This window comes from Molothrus aeneus, chromosome 9, assembly GCF_037042795.1.
Source record: "Molothrus aeneus isolate 106 chromosome 9, BPBGC_Maene_1.0, whole genome shotgun sequence".
NCBI lineage: Eukaryota > Metazoa > Chordata > Aves > Passeriformes > Icteridae > Molothrus > Molothrus aeneus.
In genome coordinates, this window is record NC_089654.1 from 16,603,739 (window position 1) to 16,624,237 (window position 20,499).

A 20,499-nucleotide genomic window follows, 5' to 3' on the forward strand; every position below is an offset into this window, starting at 1 on the left:
CCACCAGGTGAGGCACAGATCAAGTTACTTAAAATACTTGAACAATACTTCAATGCTCTTCTATAAGAGGAAACTCATTTTTGACCTAGTACAAACAATCTGCTGCAAAAAAGGGAGGCTCCACTACCCCTGCCACACACTTCTAAGGGTCTCTTATTTGCTCTAGCAATCATGATGGTTCAGAGAAAACCAGCCACTTCTAGGACTTCAAAAGCTCTCATGTAAGCACCCAGGAGCCCAGTTGAAACAACTTCTTCCCATCAGTGGATCAGTAGTTTAAATTCATTGAATGGAATGGAAGTCAACAGCCATGCTTTCACTAATACCTCATGAGATCTGTGATAATTTACTGGCCATCCAACAGAGAAGCAGGCTTAACCTCACACTGCAAGGCAAGTCACTTGGTGAAGCAAAAGCCTGAGTGTATCCTGCTTTAGAAAAGCCACCACCCCCTACTGACCACCTGAAGCACGGTATCAGCCTTTTCTAATTGCACACAGACAGCCCCACTCCCTCCCCGAGCACAGCACAGACCTGACTCAGGACCAGAGAGAGCCCAGGCAGAGCAGTCTGACAGTCCCACCACTCACAGCCCTACCACCAGTATTAACCATTTACAGTTTAGTTAATCCCTTTGGACAGTTCACTGCAGTTTTCATTCACTGTAAATGCAGAGAGATCCCATATGTCACCCACTGCACACTGTTCAGCCATTGTATGAAAAAATATGTTTATCTTTAAAGCTTCCAATGTAACTGCACTCTTGTATTTGAATGTTCTTTGAGATCATCCAGGATATTACAAAGATCCTTGTTTAAAAAGTCTCTTCCAGCTGTTCTATGTGTATATTAGGAACATTGCAAAGGCATCAAATACTCATTAGGGATGAGATCATCCTAACTAAAAAAAAAAACAACATACTAATGCACATCTTGGATACAAACAATTACAGTGAGATATTGAACACAGGAGGAAGAACATAGCCCTAAGTAAAGAGGGGAGCAGAGAGCATCACACTCATTGCAGGGTCTCACTGAAAGTGAGCAATAGCATGATCTCCCTTTGCTGGCACAACAGCCCTTGCACAGCAGGTTCTCAGTAAATCTCTCTCCAACTCCACCAGAAATTACTTAGTTAACAAAATAGCACACAGGACCTAACAAGAAGCTGCTTTGAAGAAAAAGCAAACAAACCCATGTGTTGCCAATGGAGAAGGCAGGCCAAAAGTCTTCAGACCAGAACAAGAGTTTTGTTATCACTTCAGGACGTGAACCCTAGGATTACATCCATTAAGAAAGAGGACCTGTGCTACACCATCTTCAAATTTCTGCCATTAAATCCTCCTAGAGACATAATGCTATACAACTGTATCAGGATCAGACACCTACTGACTGGTTTAGAATGGGATTAAAGGGAAGAAGACACAGCAATTCTGCAGAAAGTTATGGTCTCAACATGAACCTGTTATGTCTGCAGCGCTTGCAGCCCTCCAAACAGCAAACTGAATCCTCAAAAAAGCATTCCAGCAAGAGATGGCACCAGGGAGCACAAGGACACCAGTATACAGGCTGGCTCCTTCCAAAAATTTAAGGAAAGCAACTGGAACAAGATGACAACACAGGTATCAAAACTGAATCAACTTAATTAGTTCAGTCAACTAGTACCAAAAATGTTGATTGCTCCAATTAAATTACTTCAGTCCACTAAGCGAAAAAAGCACTGATTCACTGCTCAAAAATCCTCCTGGGTAAATCCTGATTTCACTCCACTTTTCCTTTGAGCAATCTTGTCACATCATAGACAGTTACATGAATGCTTGACCTATAAAACCATCTCAAGTGCATTGTTATTTCTCTGGAGAAAGAGGGAAGATACATTTTAGGACTCTTCAAGGCAGGAAAAAAGCCCAAGGAGTTCTTTGTTAGAAACTTTTACTTGAAATGTTTTTGACAATATTTTTGGTTAATCCTTTACATAGTGCTTGTGCAATTTTGAAACAAACAGAACAATAAGCTGGTTTGGTTTTCTCCATATACAAGAAGATTTTAACAACACTATTAAGCAGTTCAATACTCAGAACGGTTTCATTAGAATTCTTTTCTCCTGAATCACATCAATAAAGTTGAAGCTCAGTCTAGAATTTATAAGAGCTGACTTATAGGCTTCTTGCTGCAAACATACTTTTGAGATCCAGTAAGTGTATCATAGACCTAGAATTAAGGAACTTTATATTTTTTTAAACTGCTTTATTCAAAATCAGCCATCACACAGTCTTAAACATTATTTTATCTTGGGCATGAAATTGCTGAAAATACCTCTAGCTTTGCTGATTTCAAAGAAGAAAAAAGATTTCTAGAGACACAAGTAATAAAACCAGATCTTTTTTAGGGTTGCTTTTATTTTTCTGTTACTGGCATGAAGCATTCCTTATTCTGACATTTCAGTTACTTTTTTTTTCCTTGGTAAAGAAACCATTACTAAAGTCAGATAACTGGCCTTTTCACAGGAGGCACTACAGAAGCATTTGTCAAGTATTACAATTAAGACAATTGCAATCTTCAGAAAAGCCTCAGAGACCTTCCTATGATGCGCACTTGAGCTCTCTCACTTCCATCTGTGATGGTAAATGTGATCACAGAAATCAAACATCAGCACTGGAGAATGAAAATGAAGGCAGTGAACAATATGGCCATGAGCACTATTTTAGCAAGAAAAATAACTACTACTGGCCTACTTCCAAAAAGCAACTGAGACAAGTAATTTCCAAAGTAATTTCTCAACAGTTTTCTTACCAATTTATTCAAATACCTATTACTTTTTCATCTTGTAGGTGAAAATATTCCATAGAAAAATTAATTACTGCTTTGAACTCATTAGTGCCATAAAAGAAAATTTTGCCAGACTGACATAACGTTTCAAAGCAGAGGATACAGAAATCTGGCCACTTCTACAAATTATATAGTTAATATATAATTATTAGTCCAAAGGAAAAGTCTACCCTAATGCAAGAAACTGAAGCCACACATTGACTTGTATCAAGTTGCTCAAACCCTGCATGGGATTTAATGCAGTTCTACCTGCTGCTGTAAGTTGTCTCCCAGTCATGCAAGAAAAGAGTCATATTTCACCTGAAAATCATTTTTGGTGCAGTCTCAGATTTCCCACTTCCTTGCTTTGGTATGACTGACTCTACTTCCTGCAAATAAAGTGATTTTTAATTTTCTTTTTTTTAAATAAGGATGGTGGGTAGAGTAAAATAAGTAACTCCATGAGTTAAGACACTTCTCAGAACATTAAACTTGATCTATGAACTTGCCAAAATGTAAACCATCTTGATCCTTATCAATTGCACACAGACAGCCCCACTCTGTGATCCTTATCAGAGACCACAACAAACCTCTGCAATTCAGCATCCATGAGTCTAAAAACAAGCAAAATTGGCAAATAGTCTGGCAGTACCTTTAGTAAAACTTTTGCTATTGTCATACCTCCAAAAAGGGCACAGGGAGGTTTTGAAGAATTACTGAGATCCCAGCAGTTAGCAACAATGTGACTTTAAAGTGATTACATTGGGTCCTCAAACAGGCCTGCAGGGAAGATGGCAGGGTTGAACACATCCATTTTACATATCAAGTGACCAGGATTGAGAGATGAAATAATTCATGGGGAGATCACAGAGAAAGTCACAAATCCAGATCCAAGCCTTTCACGTTTCAGTCAAAAGCAGAGGCTCCCAGATTAGCCCTATCACCTAACACAGCTATGGCCATCGGGCACGGGCGCTGCACAAGGAGAACAGGTCCAGCTGCTGCTCCAGCCTCCCTGTGCTCTCCTTCAGGAGTCCCTGCTCGTGGCAGAGCCACAGCAGGAAGGAACTGCTCTGACAGCCCCAAACTCACTCCACCCACTCCCAGAGGTCCTTCAGACACACGCGTACATTCAGCCACCACAGAGGATGAACACACACACCACATCACAGGGCCTGCTGTGCTTGGCTGTATCAAGAGTGCACATCACTGCATGGGCAGGGGAACATTCCACCCTGTCCTCAGACACAGCAGCCCCTGTCCACCCACGCTTTTTATGCTTTCTGTCCAGCTTTCATGCTACAGAGCAGATGCTTCCCAGGAGTAACCAAAATGCCCATTGAGACTAAACACACACACACCCCAATATATAAAATGTGTGACCCCTGCTTTTAAAGTTCTTCATCTTCTACGTATTTCCTTAAAGCAACTCCAAATTTGCAAACTGAACTGTGCTAAACTACTTCAGTAATAGCTACAAATAACCCTTTCACCTTTAGCCACTTTCATACGATTCCTGAAGTCTAAAGAATCACCAAGGCATTATGATGCTAAGTGTCCCTCCTTGATTTTTACATATTAAAGAAAGGCACACATTCTTGTGATGGAAAAAATTCATTTTGACATAGTAGCTAGAATCAAAATAACTAGGAGCATCTCTAGTAGGACATACTTATTACTGCTCTATTTAAATTAAAAGTATAAATAAAGAAAAAATTTATTTATTCCAAAATAGATTGCATCCATCATGTTTCCAGACTCAAAGCAGATTTGGTGATCAAGGAAATGAAGAAAAACTAAAGACGAAAATGAGCAAAAATAACCATAAAAATAAATTCTTCACCCACTCTTGGCTTCAAGTGTTAAGGAAAAGATAACAGAAAAACCCACCACCAAAACACCAAACCTGCTTCAGATGAATGCAAACTTTTTGCTGAAGAGATAAAACAGCAACAAATCTTACATACATTTCCATTGCCCACCCCCAAACTCCTTTGTTTGTTACATCTTCACTACACTACTTCAATAATGAGAGTAATGACATTTTCAGTTTAGTTATTTCCATCCCTGACAGGTAAAATCCCTTTTTTATTAAATGCCTATTAGTAAGTCTCACAGTGTGGAAGCTGCCAAAAAAAGGAACAATAGCTCCATCTTTTATAAAGTATGCTTAAGAAGAAAAGCACATTGTGCTTAAATCAGCTGCACTTCATGGCATTAGTAAAAACCTTTGCTTTTGTCACCTGGGTTTCATCCTTGCTGAAACTCCATTGACTTAAAATAAGTTCACACCAAAGAGGAATCCAACTCAGTGCCTTCAGGTAATGAAACATGGTACAGTCTTTGTGCTAAATATATTTTTTTTTTCACTCCAAATTTATCTCTCCTATGACTTACAGCCTAAGGGATTTCAGTTCTTTTTAGCATTAGCTACAGAGGATTAAATTATTTCTCTTTCTTGAAAAGGAATGTATCTGGTCCCTATATTTTCTCTACACCATACCATCACCAGCAGTAAAATAATGGCATTGAATCATACAAGCATGCTTCAGTGGAAGGAGCTTATAAAAGAAACAGATTTGCAGAAATTCAATACAATTTTAATGTGAAAATAGCAATTGTTTTTCTAATAGCAGATGCTTCATTTCTTGGTGAGACACCCCAGGACCACATTGGGAATGCTGGGTGTGGGGTTCTACAGCATGTGAAGTTTAATCTTTAGTTAAATAAATATGCCTTTTTCACTTTTTTATTAATTAAAGGGATCATGTAATTTATAAGACAAATGACAGATGGAAAAGCTAAGAAAGAGTTAATAAGGGCCTGCAATACAGAAAGGATATTAAAAGATCTACAAGCAAAACCTCAAATCCCAATTCCCTTCAGAAAACAAAAGAATTATTTTTAGCAGAGTATTTATAAAATAATTATGTGGAGCTTAGAACTTGTTAAAGACAAGTTTCTCTTAAAAAAAAAAAGAAAAACTTGAATAAATTCCCTTACAAAGATACGGATTAATGCCATCCCCATTCTGTGCCATAAAATTTTCCTCAAAACTACTTCTCATGAGTGGAGTACCTCCCTCCAGAGAGCCTCAGTAACACCATTTGCCTGCACCTACACAGTTCCAGTACTGCATTTTGGGCTGCAGATTTCTTAGGGCTCCTTTGGCATCACCAGATCCAGTTTTAATCAAAGAACCAGATATTCATGTTCAGTGATAAATGCTCCGGTTCAGCAAACACTTGGATATACACTCAGCTGTTCTGCTGAATCAGGACCCACAATCCCACATCCTACTGCTCCACATGGGTGCAGAATTGTGCAGAATTCTGCTGAAATTCAACTGGTTTTAGCTTGAGAGCCTTGCTGATACAGGAAAAATGAAGTCTGCTCAGTTCAACCCATTCCAAGTCTGTGATACAATTACCTCTTTGAAAATACATAACCCGTCTCTGTATCCTGACTCTTTAAATTCTTCAGAATTTTTGTGTGGGTTTGGAAGAAAAAAAACCCACTATTTATGCATAAAGCACATAGAAATGGCACAGGATTTGATTCAATTCAGTTGCTGAAAGATAGACAGATGAACAGATTAAAAAAGTAATTTACAAAGGAATAGATCATGATGCAGCACAAGAATGCTGAAGAAACTTAAATCAGGGGACACACAGATTTAGTCTAGCTTCCCAATTTTAATCAGTCTTTGTATTTAAAGTGCTCACTTAAAACAATTTACTGCTTGAAAGGTATTAGGCTTTGTGTGAAATGAAAATTAACTCTTTTTTTATGTATATTTTGGCATCTCAAAGTTATGTCACAGAGCTCACGGACATGAATTTAGGAATTCATCATTTGATTCCCTATCAGATAAACATGTGGTATTAATACATTTCAAATCACCATCAGGGTGATGAAGGAATAAAAAAATTAGAACAATTTCCACTCTTAATAGCCAGTCCCTGGTTTCTCAATAGTATTTCTCAGAACTGAGAGCACATAAGCCTCCCCTGAAGAGGGTTGGCACTCCCTTGCAGCCCCTGCCCCTGCTTGCAGCCTTTCTGCCATGGCACAGCACATGAACCAGCCTTTGCTCCTCTAATTCTCTGACACTGCAAATCTTCAAATGTTCTGAGTGCTGGTTCATCTCATCCTCAAAAGTCTGAACACCCAGACCATCAACAGATAGGAACAGGTGATTTTACAAGGGAGGCAGAAGTCAGCTGATTATGAGAAAGATGTGAAGGGAAAGGGAAGTAGAGAGTGAAATCTTCATCCATTCAAAAGCTGAATGCTGCAACCAGCCTGTGCTTTACTTCAGTCCTAAGAATTCAAGATCCAACCTCTTTCCCTTGGTTCTCATCCTCTAAAAACAATTTCAACAAACAAAAACTCCATACCTCTGGCAACAAATACTTTGGGGAAAAAATAATTACAGTCCAATTACATCTGGGAAATACCCAGCAAACACTGTTTAAAATAGAAGGAAATTTGTGTGAATAACTCCCAGTATTAATTTCTACTTTTTTTAGATCATGTCCTTCACCTTCTAGTGGAAGGTTTTTCTACTGTGCTTTGAAGAATCATATATTGCTTTTGGAAACACAATGTTCAAGGTCAGGGGAAGTTCATCTTTAAAAAAAAAATAAAAACTAGGTGTCATGACAAGGCCTGTTTCTTCCTATTGTTCCACTTATTAACATGGCACCCATCATCATATCTGGGGGGCACAGATCCAGAGATACATGAGCTTGCAAGTGAACAGTCCTACTGAAAATGAAGCACACATGCTCTGAACAATGTAAGATTACTTACAAAAACAAGTATGTAAGAAGAAAGAAAAAGCAGCTAGGATTACAATAGAGTGGAGAACCAGGGAGTAAAGAGCTGTTGGAAGAAAACCACAAAGACAGACCTAACATGAGCAGATAAACCAGCAACCTCAGCGTTACAGAAAATAAGTAAATTCTTCAATATATGTAATTCTTACAGGGTCTTCATCTGCCTGACCACAACCATGAAATGCAGTCATAAGGAGAAAGGTGTCCACAAGTCAAGCACAGACAAGGCTAAATATCAGGGGTGTTGAAGGAAAGTGAACATGGCTCCATGGACAAATTCCAGTTGGTATCAGGTGCCACAGCTGTGCTGCTTTCTCAGCAGCAGGAACCAATGGAGGATCTACCCCAGAGGCTGCAATGAGAACCTTTGGCCACTGTAAATCCATAGCCTGTATCACCCTTCCATCTTCTTTCCAGCTGAATAGTAATGCAGGATAGAAATAAACAAAACAAAACCAAAAAATTGAAGTTAAAAAACCTTCCCATTCCTTCACAGAATGACCTGTTCTGTTGAAGGTTTGGCCCTCAAGGTCTAGAGCAGGAATGTATTTCAGTTGTCCTCTAAGACATTTTATTAAGACATGCATCACGCACCCAACTGCACTAATTTGCCAGCAAGTAAAATAAATATGTTCCAGCCTTTGATTTAAGCCACATTAGGACAGAATATTTTTGCTCCAAGATTAAAAAGCCAGACTAATTTAAGAGGTCATCCAAGGCCTGGATAACTGTGTGTAGTTTTAAGTGTTTGTGTGCAGCTCCTATTGCAGGTTGCCAGACCTTAATTTAATCCCACTTCAAAAACTTAATTCCTTCAGTCAGGTAGATAGCTTGCCAGAAGTTTTTCTCCCCATCCTGCCTTGGACTTTCCATGAAGTAGAAAAATCTCAGAGTAATCAAGGTTTTCTTTGCAGTCTTTTTCTGCCCAATTAGAGCTTTATAAATAAAAGCTTACAAGAAATCCATGTACAAGACAAAAGCAAATCAAATTCAGATAAGCAGTTAGCTACATACATCCAAGCAGTATGAGGAGGTAGAAAAACAGGCAAATACTCTTTGAATATTTATATAGACTATTTTCAATGCAGTTAGTGAGGTGTAATATTTAAACTATTAGCTTGAAAAACATGCAGGTCTGTGATTCATCTTTGACCATCCATTTCTGTGCATCGTGCAGTGTAACTCCAGGGTTTTGTGGGGTTTTTGATATATTTAACACACTAGTACCTTCAAGAGCAAGAGTGGAAAAACAAACCAAACATGGATTCTGTCTAGAACCTCACTTACACCTGAAAACACAAGAATGCTGAAGCTACTATAATGTCAGCAAAACGCCCCCCATAACCAGTAGCAGCAGTTTCAGTGTAGGATTGGCAAACAAAACAAAGGTGTGCTCTGCTGCAGCAGCTTCACTTCTTCAGAAACAAAGAGCAAGCTGGAAAAAGGCTCAAATGTAAAAAAATCAATACCCTAGGGAGGTGGCATGCTGCCCCCTGCCTCCCCCAGGCTCCACCACAAGCAAGGGATTTTATTTATACTTAACTTTATTTAGACTTCTAGTTTTATTTATACCAGTACATTTGTGGTTCAAGAGTGGAAAAGCAGGGGTTCTGCAGGCTGGCAGTTAGGAGCCACGCCTGCAGTGCCCTGGCCACCAGACTGACCAGAGCCAGGGGCCTCTGCCAGCTTTTCACACCACTGCAACACGCTGTGTGCTCCCACCTGCTCTCCACCTAGAGCCACAAACTCTCTGCATTTAAACCTAACTGTTTGCATTAAAAGGACTCAAAGTCTCAAGTTGCAAAAGCTCTGTCTAAATAACCTTCAGAGAGCTGTCCCTTCTCAGTTTTAATTGCATCTGCCTGACATCTCTTCCCTCTTCATCATAGTCCGTCGGTTCTTGCTCTTATCTCACTGTACTCATTATACTCTGTAAGGACATTATCTGGTTGTTCTCATTAAGAATTTATTGAAAAAATTAAAAAGCATGGGAGAAAACCAAAACATACAGGCAGATATAGCCAGAAACCACAAAGACAGTGCTTCCTCACCTTCCCCTAACAGACTGTGACCCCTCCTACTCCCCTCAGCTGATTTCTTCCCGTGCAGATAGATCTCCAAGAAAGAAAGAATTTGAAACTAGTCTTCCTCCAAGCAGGGTGCTGGACTAGACTTCCAGAGGTCCCTTCCAGCCAAAATAATTCTGTCACTCTACTTAAGCATCTGATTGAATCCAAAGCTTTTTAAGAGTTTGTTTCAAGAATATCTGCCAGAAGAAAACACAGAGATGGGGAGTAAAACCAAAAAAACCACAACGAATTTCAAGACAGACACATTATGTTTTCTGAACACTGAATAACTTTCTAATAGTGGTACTGTTTGACAGCACTTTTAAATCAGTGGGTTTTAATTAAAGCTAGCATTAAGAGGTAAGCTGACTCAATAGGCAAGCATTCTCCTCAGCAGCAAAACAGAATTATGGTTGTGATCAATTAAAAAAGCTTTTCTTTTCTGCACTGGCCCTTCCTTTCAAAGTAGATTTTTACATGTCTAGAATGATACAGATTTGCTCCAAGTAATGGCTCTTGTAAGCCAAGAGCAGCATTGATGTCCTCAGCTCAAGCTGCAGACACACTCAGACACACCCTGCACTGCTGAAGGCTGTCTGCAATGAAGCTATTGCAAAATGTCAGCATCACGTACTGTTAAACAATCAAAGTTACTCATGCTGGATGGACGCCCTCAAGGAGGTCAAACCCAGAGAAAGTCCCACAAGGCTTGAGGGCTTGAAATAACATAATTTTCCATGCTGAAGATGAAATGAAGCCAAATTGTAACACATTTAATTGTTTAGCCCTGTCTCTTCCAAAGCTGGTCATCTTTTCCACAGTGAGGACATCTCAGATTTAAGCAAGCCATCTGTCCACTGTCTACTTTTCCCACTGTCTCATTTTGACTGACTGCACATCCACTTGGCCTCTTCTCCAAAGACCCACACTGTACACAAGCTGGACACATAAGAGGCTTCCCCTTGCAACCACAGAAAGAACTTTGACAAACAAACATTCTGAGTAGAATCACTTCAGTGCTTGAAGAAACTACAGAATAAACTAAGATACTTGAACTCCACAGATCTTTCCTTTCTCTGTCACAAGTTATTGCAACATACTGTTTTAAAAAAAAGCTAGGCCAAAATGTGGGACAGGAACAATCCCCTTAAATGGCAATGCATGTTCCTAACCCAAAAGGACTCCATTAACACAGACAACTGTTATTAAAAGGCTTTTGCCATCATCACTAATGGTTGACTGTAAGTCAGGTTAGACAACTGTCAGGAACGACCAAGGTGAGGTTTATCCCAATAAGGCAGGATGGATGAACAGACTCAGTGACCTATTATGAACCTTTCTGGGATTTTGTCTGACATATTTTTTATAAAGTCAAATAATTGGGGCTTAATTCTAGATTACAGGTCTTGGAGGCAGCATGGAGCTGAGCAGGTAGACCCTTTCAGCCCAGCTCTGCAGAGAGACTCTAGCAGCCTCAGCTTCACCAGCCCAACCCTGCACCCGGGAAAATAAATTCAGCCTCTTGGCAGAGCCAATAGCTCATCATGCTGGCAGAGCTACACTGCCTCCACTCCCAAAGGCTTCCATATCAACCCTCCCCTTTAAGCGCACCATGCAATTTTTAAAAAGAAATAGGTAAATAACATAAATAACTTACATTACTACTGCAGTTCTTATATTATCTTAAGGGTGAACATAGATGCAAGAAAACATTCTTATAGGAACAGCATCGTTTCTCACATCATATATGATGCAATTATGATCACAATAGTTTTACAGAAAACCTAGACATAAACAAACTTTAGCTGACCTACGTCCTTCAGCATGAAGAAGCATTTCTGATCAACAATTCTAAATATGCACATCCAGTTAATCCACTGAATGCACCATTTGCATAATACTACCTACCTGCAGCTGCAAAGCACAAAACCATCAAAGCAAACACTGAAATCGCACAACTTGACATTTTTGTAAATGCTGTATCTTCTCAATTCAACTTGCTTTGTGCCTCCTCATGTAGATTTACTTTCTTTGAAATTTGTGGTGAGCTTTGAAATCAGATCTTCTGGAGTTTTAATTGCCTACAGAAAGAAGTAAAAATAAACATTAATACAAATACAACTTACAGAAATATTGTTAGATATTCAAAATTATCTCTCTTGTAAGAAGAGAAACAGAACTCTCTCTTAAAGGTCTAGTAGGGGAGTGCATTTTATATTGTCAGATACCACAGGTACCAGTAACCTAGTACTCCTCCCCTGTATTTCAGTACTTCTTTGCAGATGTTGCTCCCCTGTATTATACATGGTGCAAGTTAGGATCTGTTTGGAAGTGAGGCCCCAGAATCCTTTCTGTCAGCTAATACCACAGTCCCACTGAAGCCTGCCAATGGTACTCACACCCTCAGACAGGTTTATTTTAAGTAATCAGACTTTCTCTGGTGCATATAAACATTTGTTTGCTCAGTTATCTGCTGCTACCTTTATTATAGCATGGAGAAATGTTTCACTTGTGCTCTAGCTGGTTGGTGGGTAACTCAAATTTAACTCATCATTTGACAAACTCTGAAAACTTTTCAATGCTACTCAACACTAAATATAAACATAAAACTGCTCAGAATCTTTACTTTAAAAGACTTTGAGACATGATATACCAGGTCAGTTAAACAACATCAGTGTGCTATGCTAATAAATAACAACAGAGCTGATGCCTGCAAGCCTTATAAACATTGAAAATTCTGACCCCAGAATGCATGCTGCAGATTTTGGAGGGGAAACACTTAAGCAGATCCACAACATCCTCTTCAACTTTTTTTTTATTCTATTCTCAGTTATCTAGATGTCTAGAATAAGATTACAAACCAGGAAGGTAAAGAACAGGAATGCTGGTATTGAGCCTTTGGGAGCGGATGACAGATGGCACCTGGGCAACCACTAACACCCATCATAAAGTACTGCAAGAAATTACAAACCTCCATCATGGGACTAAGTGATAGCAAAGTGCTGAGTCAGGATCATGTGGCAACATGAATATCACTTAAAAGGTCCTTGCTGACATGAAAATGGAATGAAGTACAAGGACAAAAGGCCAGATTCTGTTACACAGTGTGTGCCATGCTGTGTACCTGCAGAAGCCTGCTCAACCAAAACCTGCACCCAGACCAGCACTTGAAGAGCAGCACCCCTGGGGCTCTGAGGAAACTGGAGAAACTGCTCAGCAGCATTTCTGCATGGGTTATTTGGTGGGGACAGCACTGCCCTGTGTGCATAGAGCTGCATCTACACCCCTGAAAGGGCTGCTGGGGCCCAAGGGCACAACTCCAGCCTCCTGCAGATCCTTCACTCAGCACCCAGCTCTCGGAACCTCCAAGTGGTCTTGGCAGTGCCCCAGATCCCACTGGGAGGTGAGGGGAAACAGGAGCAGCTCCGCAGGCTGCTGGGAACACCAGACACACTCCTGCAGGACAGCAGTATATGGGGAGAGCCAGGAGCTGACAGTCTGTCACAACATGGGGCTTCATGCAGCTCCTTTTCTAGTGTCCCACCTAAAATGCACTTTTGGGAAAATGGCAAGACATTACAAATATTGAGCATTATTTGGGAAGTCAAATATAAACTGGAATAATTTGCTGCTATTTCTCTAGATGAAAAGAAACCTAACTCTACCTGTGGTAGTACTTGGTTGCTAGTTCAATTTTTAAATGCTGCCATAAAGAAAAATTATCAAATAGAGGAAATGATGAGGTTTCTAGTCAGTGTTATCTATAGAAGACCATCATAATGTTCTGCAAGATGTCCTATGTGCAGAGGCAATGAAGAAGCATTCTGAAACCCAAGTTACTGATGCACAGCCATTTTACCACCACCAGCAAACACAAGAGAAACCAGAAAAAGAGCAACTACAGCACATATGCTAATCAAGAAAACCCAAGATACTACTTAGATCACTGTCCCATCTGCATTAGCCTCTCATTCCTCAGTGACAATTTTATAAGGCACCAAGTTGTGTAGAAACAGGGAGCACAGGGAAAGAACTGGAGAGAAAGAAATTATGTTTAGAATCCCATTCTGATCTGAGCATCTAAATATGTTAAAATGTCAAGTTGCAATTCAACTTGGATGAAAGCTCTTTTGAAAAAGGTGATTTCAAAGGCAGGGAGAACACATACACATTTCCATCTGTAGGAGTGAATTGATTCCTACCACAACCTACTGACCAATAACATTTCCAAGGTAACTCAGAGCTGCCAGTATATGATTGAAAGCCCTAAACTTCTACCCTGATTCTGCCAATTCATGAAGGGTGAATAGTGAAGACTTAAATGAAAATCTGGAAGAGCTTTCTGAAGAGTGAGCTCACTTGCTTGAAGATATACACTCACAAACTTAAAATGGAGGGCAAATATCCAACAACATGAAAAGGTGACAAACTAACAGTGAGTTTCATGAATTTAGGATGAATGATACCCCAACTGTCAGCTCCACAGCTGCAATTTAAAAGACAGACAAAACTGCTACTAATAACTCATTTAAGACTAAACCTACAAAGCAGGCAATTTGTCAATATTTTCCAAAATATGATCACATGTGGCAGGAATCAGCTACTAAGCTGCTCTTAAGGGACCATCTGACAGTACCAAACAAACCAACCAACTACAACAAAAGTGAGAAAGTTAAGTTGTGGTGCAAAATCTGCCAGATTTTGCTTCAGTGCGAGACCTGCTGTCACTAGAAAAAATGTGAAACCTGCAAACTAGGAAAAGCTAGTCCACAAAATAGGAAGCTATTTCCCTTGAAACAAGAGAAGAAAGCTGTGCAAAGGGATAAGGAACCTAAACTATTTACCCAAGAAGTAAACACAACTGCTAGCCAACTTGACATTCAGAACAAATTTCCAAGAGAATCATCTTTTCCTTTGGGGTATATCTGGGTGGCTATTTTTGTAAATGAGATCATGAAAGGGCATATTAAAAGTATAACCAAAAAATCTTGATGTGGAAGAGAAAGAGAAGAAGACATGAGTTTTGGGTTTATTTAATATCTTTTCATGCCAATGCTTTTTACTACAACAAGCCGCAAGGAAGGCTGGCAAAAGAAGGCATCTGAATCAAAACCATTGAAGACTATGGGGTCATTTTCACTGAAATCTGCTGTTGTAAAGGCCACTAGTCCTGGTAAAAGTGAGGGTCTAAAAAGCACAAAGACCCTATTTTGTTGAGAAATATATATCTGCAGATCAAATCAGGAATACATGCTGCTGGGAACATCAGGAATAACATGACTACTACTAGCTTTTATTAGGTATGAAAGAAGACTGGGGAAATGGAAAGGGAGGAAACACATTTTGAAGTACATAAGGACAAACAAAGGAGAAAGCATGAGGTTTTAATTTGGTTTCAGCTAGGAGCCTCTGGTGCCATTTTGATGCATAAAGTTTAGCTAGAACCCAGTGAAAAGCATGGTGCTTTTGAAAGATACCAAAGTACTGCCTGGAAGGACAGATCTCATTGCTATGCTAAGCTAGAGGACAACAAATGTTGTCCTTAATTCAGTGGTATTTGCAATCTACATTTGCAAGCAATCTACATTTGTTAGAGCCAGCAGCAGAGGAAAAAAAATCACTTGAGTACACTACTGTTTTCTCTCTGCCTTTCACCTACATAAATAGTTTTCTTTGTAAAAATCTGCTACTCATCTTCCTCAGAATTTCAGTCTTTGGATTTTTTAAAGCTAGCCTTTGAACTAAAAAGTCACCTTTAATACTACAACAACATGGAAGAATTCACAGGCTAGAAGCATGACACTTACTCTTAAAAAAAAACAAAACATCTTTCCCTATGGATTTTCCAGTTCTTACTGACAGGCACTCCCAGACCATAAGGCTCTGTGGTCTATGGATGGCTTGTCACTAAGAAATGACATTCTGCACTGTTCTGCCACTAGCAGGAATGTCTCCACCCCGACATTGGCCTAATGTTCTCTAGAAAGGGGACGGGACTCTGCTCTAAAGTGCTTGAAGAACTATAAATTAAAATGAACAAGTGCACTCCCTGGGTTAGATTCAGGTTTCAGGACATTTGAGCACTTTTCTACTCAGCCCAATTCTGTACTTTTAGCCAAGTAACTATTATGCAGCAGTCTTCTTCAAATCAGAAGTCTCCTTAGCTTCAACTTTTACACACTTTTCTTCTCTACGTAAATTCATTTTTGCTTACTTCTTCAAAGCTTCTCTGCCCAGTCCAACCTGCAGGCAGCCAGAGCTGCAGATTCTAGGGCATTTCTGTTTCCTATTAAATGCTTCTCTAGCATAGGAATTTGCCACATTTCTTGCTGAATTGGAATCTTATTGTTTTATTTACCCCTTTTACTTCTGTTCCCTGAAGCCCTTTCCCCAACAGCTACCATCTGTTTCATTAATCAGCACCTACCTTTCCCATACCAGCTCTTCCCCTGCCTTAACTCTACCCTTCTTGTTGTCTAAACTTTTCCTTTACTGCCTGAAGAATAACTTCCACTTCCTCTCTGCCTTATCAGCATGGACTCTGGTAATTCCCTCCTCTTTCCACATGTGGTGCCAGAGGTTGCACAGCTCTCTACAACACTGCTAACAAACACTTCACTACCAAAGCAAGCCAAAATTCCTCCTCCTCTCAAGTCACATAACAAGTCCCAACAAAGTGAATGGGGATACTTGAGTGAAGCCAGCAGGATCTGTCCCTTTGTGTTCTTTTGCCATAGCAACGTGAACCCAAGTTTCTAGGCCATCCAAGGCCACCTTCACAGCCAAAGCTTTTTCACTTTTTGTTTGCTTGTTTTACGCATGGCAACCATTTCACTCATTTAACCGGTTTTTCTTCCATTTGTCCAAGCTGCTTCCCTGTGAGAATGCAGTGAATACATGCATGCCCTGTGTAAGTAAATAAGGCAAACATTTGTAATCAAGTACACCCAATCTCAAGTAAAATAACCCCACAAATAGTTAACTATATGAGCAGCTCTATAAACTTAGGAACAGCAAAAGGGCTTATTTATAACCCTACTCCTATTAAAAATGCTTTTTTGGAGACTTATTAGCTGACATTTATCATGTCAATTCTGCACGATTTGCACACATACAGGCAGGAAAGCTGATTAACAGGATTAGCAAATGTTCATGTGGAATTGAAAATTTGTCCATATTTTTAAATGTCTATGTACAAGGCATATACACAAAGTCCCACAAGTTCATTCAGAACTTAAAATAGTAACTTATTCATAAACTATAAAGGGACAGATTCTGGTTTAGAGACAACAAAGTGGTTTCATTTTCAGGGAACGTATGAATAGCACTAAAACTGAAAACCCTGATATATCATAAGGTCCAGGGAAAAAGTAACTCTGATGTCCTGCAGTTCACATGCTGCTGTGCTTGTAATAGGACATTTCAACAAGTCACAGTTAAAGGCTATGGGAACTGGAAGAGTGCCAAATGAAGATGTTTTATGCCATTTAGTAATGGGCCCCTCTATTCCACGTGATTTTTGTTTTAGTATTTTATTTCTTTTCTTATTCATGTATTACAATGTAGCCTGCCAAATTACAGGAACAAAAGTATAAACAAATAAATCCAATAAAAATGTGAAACCATTCCACCTATTTAGTAATAGTGTACTGGAGGGGGATTTTGTTACCTGGTACATATTTTGCCACAGCTGGAATGAAAGTGTGGATGGGGGTGTCTATTCTCAGTATCATTTCATAGCCAACTTCCCCTTCAGCTTCACAACTTTCCCTTTTTTTAATCACCTGATTTTACTGCTGTCAATTTAGATGACACCAGACATTGCAAGTTGTGGGTGAAGAATCACTGCATAATACAGCACAAAAGTAAAAGTACAGAAACAGGACCAAAAAATCATTCTGTTATATCTTCCCAGGACTTCCTTTCCCCCAAACACAGGGAGGTATGCAGTCAAATCTTCCTAGGCTGAGGAAGGTTTTGCTTACCAACTGTAAACAAGAGAACAGTCTCTTAAAGGATCAGGATGCAGGAGGGTTTCAATGCATGGAAGGGAAGGAAGTGCATTCAGACATCTTTGAGTGGAAGGAGTACACAAGGCTTCCACAAGGAGCAGACTGGAACAGATTGCTTTTTGACAACAGCAGAAATTCCTAGAGGTTACTGAGCCTCTACAGGAGGAGGCACAGATGGCACCGCAGACAGAGTTTAACAAGACCAACACCCCCCACGTAATCTGAGTACCAAATCAGAATTTTTTTCCTTTATCATAGAGCCTTCAGGCACTTCCTACATCAGGACATCTCTAAAGGGAGTGGAGAAAACAAGAGGCAGGGATGCTGCACAGCTCTTGTACTGCAATGGCTCAAGCAATCTGCAATCTCACACCAGCTCCAGCTGTGTATTTTCTGTGCAACACACAGCTACTCCATTCTTTCACAGGCAAAAGAAGTCATAACAGGACCTCACCTTGGCCACAGCAGCCCCTCCTTAACACCTGCCTGGAAAGACAACACTACTTTAGGCATTCTGCTTCCACCTTCTAGTTAGAAGATGGACAAGAAATCTCACTGATCTTACCATGGAATACCAGAAGCACAATTATATGCCATCTTTCTGATGCACATTAAGGAAGCAGAATGAAGCAAAAAAGCAGGCATAACTAGAAACATACATACATAAAAACATGGCAACCCAAGAAATCACAAATATACATTTAAATAAAACTCAAGTTCCCAATTAACCAGTAATATCTCACCACAACTACCAGGAACTAAGCTCATGTTTTTTAAATGGGACTTACTACTTCTAAGAAGTTTACCCTAAAACAAAAACAATAGAAATAGGAATCTTCACTCTAAGCAAGATCATCCTAACTTGCATGAAAAAAACATCTCTACAACCTTTCCTTCTCACAGTTAAATGTCTTTGGACTAATTACCAACTTTTTTTATTGTTTCTAATTGGAAACAGAATAGGTTTCCTGGCACTGGGCTATCTTACTCTTCACAAACACAGTAGCAGCCAACAACTTCACACAAATTTAATTTATCTTAAGTTTTACTTGGCTGGGTTTCTAATTGCACACCTCAACTAAACAGATAAGAGCTCTAATGTACCTATCAAGACAGATATAACCCTAGGGAGGGCATCTCTGTGGAATTGAAGCCACAGCAGGATGGAAAGTTACCAACAATTCAGCAACGCTTCTTCCACACAGGGTAAAAGATTTCAGCAAATTGCTGTTAATGAATGCTTGGCACTGTTATTTTTTTCAAGCCTAAACTGCAAAACTATAGGATTACATCTAGAAATATTTTACCTAGAACCTTCCTACCAGGAAAAGAAACTAAAACCATCAGTGGTGGATTTAAAATCTTGAAATGACTTGTACACATTTAGAAAAGTACTTTTGAAACCATGACCGATAAATACCAGCAACTGTCTGGGTTAATTGTGAGAAACCCACAAAGATTATGATGAAAAGCAAGACTACAGCATTAAACAAGTTCACTGTATAAGGATGCAATCCTCTTTGGGAAGGGTAAAATAAACAAACAAAAAAGACAGTCAGTAAATAAATGAACAGGATTGAAAAACCAGTCTTCTCATTACAGGGGAATTAGATGAAGTGACAACCGTAAAAAAATTTTTGGGCACGGGTATGGAGAGAAGGAAGACCACAACAAATTCCAGTAGTCATATAAATAATTTGTCAGAAAGATCTTTCTGTCAGAAGGAAATTATCATGTATATGATCATCACTGGAGTGAACCAAAGCACCAGATCTACAAGTATTTAGAAACAGTGGTGATTTTAACTGCTGGAGGGAGGAACTAATCTATCACAGAACACAAGCTGTATACACTGGAGGAGTGACTTGGTTCATTAATGCAATAGCTTTATTACAAGAAAAGGCTCTTTTCAAACACCACAACAGCTGCTTTGGAAAGCAGAACAGAATTTTATTTCACTCAAATCATTGTAAAAAACAATGCATCACATGTGTGATAAAATACTACCATAGTTCTTAAGCACACAGGGTCAAATGCAGCTACAGTCTAACAACTTACTTGTCAAATGTAAGGGAAAAGAGGACATATCAGTCTTCAGTCCACCTCCAGCTTCTTGGCAAAGAAACACATGAATTCAGCAAATTTCTACTACACAGTAAGCTCACTGGATACTTTGGGATTTTTTTATTGTCCCTGACTCACACAATATAGCTCACCAATTTCCAACAGAAAATGCCTATGCTTACAAAGGAGAATCAGAGAATAAATGAATTGCCACTATTCTTCAGAATCACTAACACCACCTTATGTATCACAGCCCCTATTGCCTTCTGTGCAGAAAAACAACCTCTACACAGCAGCTCTATAATTAAATTGTTTCAGACCAAAGACCTCTAGATAAGCTGCTCTCCTGCAATCTAAGCAGGTCTCTTGCAAGGTCACAAAAGAAATTATCTAAAAGAGGCCCTTTCCAGCTGACTCTCAAAATGTTATAACATCTTACAGCAGGATAGATGAAAAAAAAATCTGAATTTGGCCAACTAGTGTACTGAAATTGGACCGATTATTACATAGAAGTGCTAAATAGAATGCAATTAAATTTGTTCATAATAAGCAGGGGTCACTCATTTTGAAGTACTATTCACAGGATGAAGATGAAATTGTTTTCACATTTTCCTCAAAAACACCGTTTATTTCATTATAGAAACATCAGAAACTAGCATACTTTCCAAGACATAATTATTTGTAAGTACAAATAAACAGTTATTAA

At 39.3% G+C, this 20,499-nt stretch overlaps 1 protein-coding gene across 1 annotated transcript in view; it reads right to left on the reverse strand.

The window, feature by feature from the left end:
* The window catches only part of TGFBR3 (transforming growth factor beta receptor 3), a 108,394-nt gene that overhangs the window by 83,870 nt on the left and 4,025 nt on the right, over positions 1-20,499 (reverse strand). Inside the window, exon 2 of the mRNA XM_066555961.1 lies at positions 11,626-11,798. Within this exon, the coding sequence (XP_066412058.1) occupies positions 11,626-11,683 (58 nt within the window). The 5' untranslated portion in view covers positions 11,684-11,798. The remainder of the gene's footprint in view (positions 1-11,625; positions 11,799-20,499) is intronic.